Source organism: Perognathus longimembris, chromosome 18 (genome assembly GCF_023159225.1).
Source record: "Perognathus longimembris pacificus isolate PPM17 chromosome 18, ASM2315922v1, whole genome shotgun sequence".
NCBI lineage: Eukaryota > Metazoa > Chordata > Mammalia > Rodentia > Heteromyidae > Perognathus > Perognathus longimembris.
Window position 1 is genome coordinate 44,342,427 of NC_063178.1, and position 10,297 is coordinate 44,352,723.

At 37.8% G+C, this 10,297-nt stretch overlaps 1 protein-coding gene across 1 annotated transcript; it reads left to right on the forward strand.

Annotated features, from left to right (window-relative positions):
- Positions 1-2,453: 2,453 nt before the first annotated feature.
- On the forward strand, positions 2,454-9,118 carry LOC125367001 (vomeronasal type-2 receptor 116-like; the record flags this gene model as incomplete). Its single annotated transcript, XM_048367653.1, has 5 exons — positions 2,454-2,735; positions 3,919-4,725; positions 5,649-5,876; positions 7,158-7,281; positions 8,196-9,118. Coding segments are annotated over 5 exons (2,364 nt in total), but the record flags the coding sequence as incomplete, so codon positions are not given.
- Positions 9,119-10,297: the final 1,179 nt, after the last annotated feature.

Below are 10,297 nucleotides of genomic sequence, written 5' to 3' on the forward strand. Positions count from 1 at the left end.
ATTTAACTATCCCTATTTGCAAACAACATGATCTTATTCTTCAAAGACCCAAAAAGCTCCATGTTGAAGAGCCAAGAGCTTAGAATTGATCGACCACTTTGGCAAAGAAGCAGAATACAAAATCAACTCACAAAATCAGTAGCCTTTCCATACACTAGCAGTGTACAAGCTGAAAGGGAAATCATGAAAACAAGTCCATTTTGAATGGCTTCAAAAAAAAAAAACAAAAAAACCCAAAAACCTATGAACTAACCCAAACAAAGAGATATAAGAGCTTTATAGTGAAAACTAAAGAAGTCTGAACAAAATCATCACAAATAGCAGAAAATGTAAAGACCTTTCATCCTTTCATGTTCACGGATAGCCCTAAACAATATTGTGAAAATGGCTACTTTGTTGAAAATGACATACAATGGCCTTGTTCTCTGGGGCCAATGAGGTCTCTTCATGAAATTTTGATGTATTGTGATAAGAGTAAATATAGAGTTGTTTTCTGTATTGACCAAGGCTTATGATAGAGAAGAATGAGATATATTACCACATGTTCTCAGACAGGTGCATCATGAAAATAACCTGATTTATATTTGAAAGTTTCGAAAAAAATTTAAACCCGTTTGAAGGTGAAAGTTCAGAATGTAATCGTGAAACTAAGTTTTGGCATTGAATGATTATACACTTCAGCAGCATCATAGCTTCCTTAGGTAATACTAAATGAGTACATTTGTAGAGGCCACTGTATATGGAATACTTGCTGAAACCTGCTTGCATCAGCCAGCAATGCTCTGTGGCTCTAATGGATATTGGGTATGTGAATTGACCCTATGGGTATGGTGCTCTCATGTTTGGTGGACATCTCAATGGCCTAGAAATTTTTCTTGGCATTTCACAGTTCACATGCAAATATTATCCTCTGAGGCAATCTAGTGGCATCTTCCCAAACGGCTTTCATGCAATTACTATCTTGACACAGATGGTGGACCAAATATAACTTTCATCTCTGGGGCTTCAGTATCTGTGGTCTTGGAAACATCATAGCACCTGTGGTTAAAAAGAAAAACAGGAAAACATGTTTTCAATCTTGTTTTTCTCCTGGATGCAAAGCCTCAGATTCAGGGCCTCAGGGAAGAGTTTTACACATTCTTCCCTGGGGATGCACAAGAGGCATCCATGAAAGAACATGGGCTACAGTGTAAACCTCTGCCAATAAAAAGACACATATGCATACATACAAACGTATATGAGTATACATACTTGGCACTGCAACCTTCATTTCCAGGAAGAATTTCAGCTTGGCAGATGCTTCAAGAATGTGCCCTTTGATCTTCATACTCATTCTTCTCCAGCTTCCCCTTCCTGTCAAGTCCTTGGCTGGCAGTGGCTGCTTTTCTACAATGAAGCACCGAGCACACATGGATGGAGATGTGCTGATTGCTGGATTTTTCCCTCTCTACACTTTAGGAACAGATGACAATAACAGTGATGGTTCCAGGAAAGAAGACAGTAATCCGTAAGTAACTTATCATTCTATTTTCATTTACTGCTTTGTTTTCAGGATTGGCAATGGCTGAGGGAACTTGGGTGTGAAAAACAATATCCTTTGTCTTTTCTATTCTGACTGCCATCCCTAGTGTACCTGAAGCAGTTTAGTTTCATTGCTCTATCTTGCACATACTCCTGAGTGACTTTCTGCCTGTCAGTAGAAGACACTTGTGTCATTCAGTGTAGCTTTTCCTTTCCAGGGGGTAAGTTGTTCACTTTATTCCAACATCCCTATATCTCCTGCATTACAGCTATCATGGTTGATAATGAAGTGATGTTATTAGAGACAACCTGAGTCAGCGGCACGAATTCTGTACCAAAAGGTTACAGAAACCTTTCCTTCTCTACTGGCCAGTGGTCTGAAAAAAAATTTTGTGACACATATTTTGAGGAAATTGATTAAAATTCTTATTGTAGTCTGGTGACTCATGACTGTAATCCTCTGTATGCAAAAGACTGATATCTGAGAATTGAGGGTTGAAGCCAGCCTGGACATGAATGTCCTTGAGAATTTTATCACCAACTATCCATCCAAAAGCTGGAAGTGGAGCTTTGGCTCAAGTAACAGAATGCTTCCCTTGAGCAAAAAAGTTCAAGGAAAGTGTCCACGCTTTGATTTCAAGCTCCAGGACACTGACACCTATCCATACACACATTGTATCTCTCTCTCTCCTCTCTCTCTCTTTTTCTCTCTGTCTTTTACTGTAGATAAGAAGTTACTGTATCAAACTAACCACTGTGTCATTATTTCATGTCAGATATGGTCCACTATCCAAGTACTAACTCATTTAAGATAGTGTAATGTTTTAAACTATTCCCTGGCCAAAAAAATAAATAAGCAATATTCAATCCATTAATGTCATATGTTTTGAATTACTCCTCCTAAATTTCTATGCTCATTATTTAGGTTTATCTTCAAAAACTACCAGTTTGTTTTAGCCTTGGCTTTTGCTGTTGAAGGAATCAACAAAAATTCTCATCTTTTACACAACTTGTCTCTGGGATTTGATATCTATGATGTTCAATTTGGAGATTGGCTAGCATTTAAAAATCACTTCACTTGCCTCTTTGGGAAGTACAAGAGTCCAAATTACTCTTGTATGAGAGACATAAAATCAATAGCAGTGATTACGGGACCATCAGGATTAACATCTTCCCAGATTGGAATGTTGCTGAGCCTCTACAGGTATCCACAGGTGAGGGTGGGAAAGTGGGGGTTATTAAATAAATGTCTAATTTTGTGCCATTTTCAAGTGATAGAAAAGAATAATAGGAAGATACTGGATGTGTGAGCCTAATTAACTGTGATATCAAAAAAATGAGTTCCAAATAATTGGATATTTATAGTTCTATGTGAGCAAAGAGGATAAAAAAATTAAGAGCAGACTAAAGGTATTTTTTGAAGCAAGAAATAGGAAATGATTTTAAAGTGTGGAGATATGTTGACCAATCTGCTGCTAGTTCACACCTGTATTCCCAGTTACTCACAAACCTTTTATGTCTAGTTAGCCAGCCAAAAGCAGGAAGTGAATGTGTGGCTCCATTGGCAGAGTGCTAGCCTTGAGGGAAAAAATCAACCTAGTGCATGAGACCCTGAGTTCATTGTACTCTACTAGCTGTCTTGTACACACACACACACACACACACACACACACACACACACTCATGCAAGACATTATGTTGAATGAAGTCAGGTTCAGAAAGAGAGAGGACATGTGTCCTCTCATATATGAAAGTTAGGGCTAAAATATGACTACAAAATATGAAATAAGTCCATACTTTAAAAGTCCATACATAAAAAGCCATGTGTGTATATGCATGATCCATCTGACTAGTTGATTGTTTATATAGGGTGGAATCCCAAGGTGTAATATGGCTGACCAAGTAACAGACAGTATACAAATAAATGAACGATGGAAAGCTGAAACCTATTTTGTTGGAAGGTGATATATATACATATATAATATAATATATTATATATAATTTAATATATAATATATATTTTATATTTAACAGAGCAGAGGAAAGGGGAGTTGAAGAAGTTGGGTAGGAAATGAAACATAATATTCAACATGAAGTTATAAAAATGGACTTAGGAAAGTTGGAATGGGTGTGGATGGTAAAGATAGGAGTTATAGACAGAAATGACAAAGATCAAAGGTATTTTATGAGTACATTGATATATTGCACAACTATTAAAATATTTGAAAACAATTAAAAACGATTAAAAGAAAAACAATTTAAAAAATGGAAAATTTTTGATAAAAAATGACTTTCCATCTAATTTTACTGGTTACTTAGTTAATACACTTCAATACAGAGATTGTGATAGATGGTAATATTCTCATTCATGGGCTGTCTAATTTTCATTCTCTTTAGCTTACCTTTGGGCCTTTTGATCATGCCCTGAATGACCGTAACAAGTTCCCTGCTCTCTATCAGATGGCCCCAAAGGACACATCAATGGCCACTGCCATGGTCTCCTTACTGCTTCACTTCAACTGGAACTGGGTAGGAATGTTCACCTTAGAAGATGAGAATGGTTTGTGGATTCTTCCTGAATTGAAAAAAGAAATGGCCAAGAGCAGAGTTTGTATAGCCTTTGAGCTAGTGATTCCAACCAATGCCATATCATATGCACTCAAAATCATGTCCCTTTATAACCAGATTAATAAATCTTCATCAAACATTCTCATCATATACGGTGATGATGAATCCCTACTAGATTTAATGAAATGGGTTGAACAAGTGTTAATAAAGGGCAAAGTCTGTATATTGAACTCACAGTGGGAGTTAACCCTCAGAAAGAAATATTTCCTGCTAGGATCCTTCCATGTACCTCTGATTTTCTCACATCATCATCCATATGTTTCTGGATTCACAGATTTTGTCAAGGCAGTTAGCCCTTCCAAATACCCAGAAGACTTTTTCCTTGCTCGACTGTGGTTTCTCTCTTTTAATTGTTCCATTTCTGAATCTGACTGTGTAACATGGGAGAACTGTCCTCATGATGCCTCCTTGGATTGGTTACCTAGGCATAATTATGACTTAACTATGTCTGGAAACAGTTACAATATACACAATGCTGTGTATTCTGTGGCCCAGGCTCTCCATGATATGCTTCTTCATCAAACGGAAATGCAAACCATGGGAAACCGAAAAGGGACACTGCCTTCCCCTGCACAGGTAAGGTCTTCACTCTTGGATGGCATACATCATGAGCACAGTCACTCCTTAGAGAGGTTGCTCACTGTATGAAATGCAATGTTTCAAGTATGTTTCAAAAATCCAAGACATTATAGCTGATTAATTATCTGTGATGTGCTCTACATATGTGTTCATATGACCTTACACACAAGCAGGTCAATAAAAAGAAACATATGTATTCTGCTTTTATAAATTCTTAGTTGCAGATAACTTCACCATGATCATAGCTAATGTCCTGAAAACTGTTAATTCATCTTTCCCCTTTTAGTTTCTTAAGAAGTAGCAAAGGATGTTCTGCTGAGCAAAATTATCCATTTTTCAAAAGTGATCTAGGGGGCTGAGGATATAGCCTAGTGGCAAGAGTGCCTGCCTCGGATACACGAGGCCCTAGGTTCGATTCCCCAGCACCACATATACAGAAAACGGCCAGAAGCGGCGCTGTGGCTCAAGTGGCAGAGTGCTAGCCTTGAGCGGGAAGAAGCCAGGGACAGTGCTCAGGCCCTGAGTCCAAGGCCCAGGACTGGCAAAAAAAAAAAAAAAAAGTGATCTAGGATAATTCTACCTTTTGTTTTGAAATTTTAGCAAGCTCAATTGATACACAATCATAAAATTTATGGCTGTGGCAAACTGCAGGTAGGCAACTTAGAATTGTTTCATTCATGACTATATGTAGAATTAGTTTCCCTTAAGAAGAAGCCTTCTAACTCCTTTCTGAGTGACCAAGGTTAAGAAATAATATTTTTATTCCTCCATAGTTTTTCTTATGGGATACCTTATTAGATGTCTGTTGTAAGCCTTAATTCTGAATGTGATATTAAATGCAATGAGGAGTTTTTCTTAGTTCAAGTTTTCTGTCTTAGATCTAGAATAGACCTCACCATAAGATGATGCATCTCTTTTAGCTGCATGCTTTCCTGAAGAATATCCAATTTAACAATGCTGCTGGAGACCAAGTGATTTGGGATGAGAGAAGGAAATTTGAGGCAGAGTATGACATTGTGAACATTTGGAATTTTCCAGAAGGTCTTCAACTTGAGGTGAAAATAGGAACGTTTTCTCCATATGCTCTACATGGCCATCAGCTGTCTTTATCGGAAGATATGGTGCAGTGGGCCATAGGAACTACAGAGGTGAGTTGGATCTAAACATAATGATGGAAAAACGTACAGGTAAGCAAAATTCAACACTAAATTGTTTATCTGGGTTGGTGCTAGCAACATTCTCCTGTAACCATACTTACTGAGATGGCTGAAATGTGAATATCATGGTTTGGAGTCAGACCAAGCATGAGAGTCTTTAGGACACTTATCTCCTATTAACCTGTAATAACGATGGAAGTGGAGCTCTTGTTCAAGTTGTGAATTGCTTGACTTAAGCAATTAAGCTCAGATACAATACTCATTTCCTGAATTCAAGCCTTAGGTTTGGTACATGTACACCTAGAAATTTGTATCCTATGTATCAAACATTTAATTATTTCCAACCTAACAATTTTATTGAGTGACTCTCGAATAGAAAAGGAACATAATAACTTAATAAGGATAGGTGCTTGTGATCATATCTGCCCTCCTAGCTACTCAGAACTCTAATGTTCTCTGATCTAAGATTACAGGTCAGGAAAAATCTCAAAAAGGCAGAAAAGTTTATGACACTCTTATCTCAATTCACCACCAAAATCTGAAAGTTGAACGGTGGCTCAAGTACTACAGTGCTAATCTTGAGTAAAAAGTGCTTAAGAACCGTGCCCAGTCTTTGACTTAAAACTCAAGGATCAGAACAAAAAAATAAGTGTGTTTCAAAATGTTGATTTACAATATTGTCTTAAAATATAAATTTAGCGGGGTTCTAATATTGTGACAAAGTACCTGAGGAATCACTTTATGTGGGTGAAAGTTGATTTTGTTCCCTTCTGTGTCAGTTTCATTCATTGGTTAGTTGGCCTACTATTTAAGCATCTGTGGTTAGAGGTACCATTGAAGGGGCCTTGGTGAAAAGAAGATTCTCTTCTCATTGCTACTGGAAAATGAAGAGGGAAATAGGATGGGCCTGCAGTTCACATAACCTTACAAAAGGGAGATTTGTGCTGTACTTTACATCATTTAGAGGTTTGAAAAGGATTCCTCCTCTCTTCTCTTTACCATGCCACAGGTGAGACAACATATAATGACATGAATTCAATACAATTCCATAGGGCAGGAAACTAGGACTTAACCTTCTCACCATTAATTTCTACCTTTAAAAGTTCCCACATTACTCAATAACTCATAGCATATAAAGTCAGTAACTGTCTTCAGTTACTAGACTTACTTGCAAGGAAATATTGATTAATAACTTAAGTCTTAAAATACTGAAGGTTTTAGAGTGTTAGGTAAAATCTGAATAGTTACTGACAAGTATATGATTTCCCTCAGACTCCTCATTCTGTCTGCAGTGAGAGCTGTGGTCCTGGATATAGGAAATCTCCTCAGGAGGGGGAGGCTGTCTGTTGCTTTGATTGTACCCCTTGCCCAGAGAATGAGATTGCTAATGGTACAGGTAAGCCCATGATTTTGGGAGAATTTCTTCATCTCTCCCTAGATTTCCACAATCCAATAAAGTCAATGCAAAAGTTGTATATTAAGATTACAGAGCCCATATTCCTTTGCCCTGTTAATTTAACTGTGAGAACTGATGGCATTCCTAGTTTAAATACCACAGTTCACGATTTGAAAAAAAAATATTTTATTAATATTTTCTAGTCTATGCAGGCAAACTTATCTACAGGAAATCCTTCTTGTCATTAATCACTAAGTTTAAAACTCTAACAAAAAATTAAGCACATCATATTCAGGAGCGTGTTTACCATAATAGATACATTTTGTTCGCACAGAAAACACTGATTTTGCACACTTTTATTTCATAGTACAGAGAACTGGTCCTGCAACAGAGAAAGTGTTCAGAAAGATGGAATCGGTTTAAGAAGTGAGACTGAGTGTTGTACATACCATGGCTTTGGAGAATCAAAGATTGTTTTCTCTGTTCCATTACTTCACAGATGAGTAGGACTGCAAGTATGAGCCACAGAGATTAACAGTGTTAGAAAAAGACATGTATGAAAATTTATGCCGTGTCATTCACAATTTTCTATAGGGTTACGGAACTGTGCGCACTGCTAACTGCTAAAAAGAGTGACAAAAGTATTAAAACAAAGGGTGTTACAATATTAGCCTGTCAGAATTGGCACATTGTTGATACATGTGGTTACTGAAGAGGAAATAAAAAGTTGAAAAAATAGTTTACATAAAGAAGAATATGGAAAGTTAGAAGGTTTTGATGTAGAAAATGAAAGTACATTTATGATAGGAAATGTTAATGTGTTAGGATTACATCTACCTAAACAATTTCTTAATTTTTTTGAAAAAATGAATGGAACTAAACAAGAACTAATGATAGACCACACTTCTCACCAGATATGGAGCAGTGTGTGAAGTGTACAGATCATCAGTATTCCAACACAGAGAGAAACCAGTGCCTCCTAAGAGCTGTAAGTTTCCTGGCTTATGGAGAGCCCTTGGGGATTGCCTTGGCAAGCGTGGCTCTCGGTTTATCTACACTCACAGCAGTTGTTCTTGGGGTCTTTGTGAAACATCACAACACCCCCATTGTCAAGGCTAATAACCAGGCTCTCAGCTACATCCTGCTCATCTCCCTCATCTTCTGCTTCCTCTGTTCCTTGCTCTTTATTGGCCGCCCCAACTCAGTCACCTGCATTCTACAGCAAACCACATTTGGTGTTACATTCACTATAGCTGTTTCTGCTGTCTTGGCCAAAACTGTAACTGCGGTTATGGTCTTCAAGTTCACTTCTCCAGGGAGAACGATGAGGTGGCTGCTGGTATCAAGGGCCCCTAACATCATCATTCCCATCTGTACTCTGATCCAGGTTATTCTCTGTGCAATCTGGCTGGGAACCTCTCCTCCTTTCATTGACACGGATGCCCACTCTGAACATGGCCTCATCATCATCCTGTGTAATAAGGGCTCTCTCACTGCTTTCTACTGTGTCTTGGGATTCCTGGCCTCCCTGGCCCTGGCCAGCTTCACTGTGGCTTTCCTGGCCAGGAACCTGCCTGACATCTTCAATGAAGCAAAGTTCCTCACCTTCAGCATGCTGGTATTCTGTAGTGTGTGGCTCACCTTCCTGCCTGTCTACCACAGTGCCAAGGGGAAGCTCATGGTGGCTATAGAGGTCTTCTCCATCTTGACCTCTAGTGCAGGACTCTTAGGCTGCATCTTTGCCCCCAAGTGCTATATCATCTTGTTAAGGCCAGATAGAAATGTTCTACATGCCCTCCGGAATAAAATGCACATTGGGAAGAATAATCCATCTTAAGGTCACATGTATGAATTTTTGGATTAAATCTACATTTCTATTCTCAAGCAGATATTATTTTATATATTTGAAATAATCTCATGAATTAGTGCTGCTTCTAATTTCTCTAATGATGGTACAATCACAAGTGCTAGCTAAAGTTGCATTTTTTAATTATTTGATATTCCTATTTATTCTGCATTCATTCCATCATCCCAATTAGTATATTTTTCACTCTTGATTTGTTTTGTAATTTTTTTCTTTATTAATCATTTACTTAAAGTTTCTGTTTGGGCATCTGTCTTGGGACTTGAACTTAAAGCCTATGTACTGTCAGTGACTTTATTGTTTTCTAAAACTATGGTTTTACCACTTGAGTCACAGACCTCCTTTTGGCTCTGTGGTGGTGAACTGAAGACAAGAGTCTCAATGGACTTTTCTTCCCAGGTTGGTTTGAAAATCTGACCCCTGTATTACACCTTCCTAGGTAGTTGAATTAAACTAAATTATATTGACATAATTTTAAGACACATTAAATTCCTCCTATATCACTACACTGCTTAATCCCCAAATATATTATATTAATATTTTCATTTTATTTCTATTCACATATCTGCCTTTTGCAACATTCCTCAATCTGTTTTCTTTGATCATTCTCTCCCCATTCTCTGTATCCCTTCCCTCTCTCTATTCCTTTCATCCTTTGTCTTCTTGTCCCCCACTTTGCTCTCTCTATAGTTTTAAAATTTCAAGAATGTTTTTTGTATGCAACAAAAATACACTTCAATTTTATAACACGATGTATTGGATTAATGGAGTATTGGTGGGAGAAAGTATAGATTCATAATAGTTTGATTATATATGGCTGTATATACATTTAAACTTATCCTAGCTTAATCACTTAAGAATATTATACATACAACGTTAGATATATTCAATATACATGTATGTTTTTTTTTCTTTCTTTTTTTTTTTTTTGGCCAGTCCTGGGCCTTGGACTCAGGGCCTGAGCACTGTCCCTGGATTCCTTTTGCTCAAGGCTAGCACTCCGCCACTTGAGCCACAGTGCCACTTCTGGCCGTTTTCTGTATATATGGTGCTGGGGAATCGAACCCAGGGCCTCATGTATACGAGGCAAGCTCTCTTGCCACTAGGCCATATCCCCAGCCCATGTATGCTTTTTATGTTATCAATTGTTGT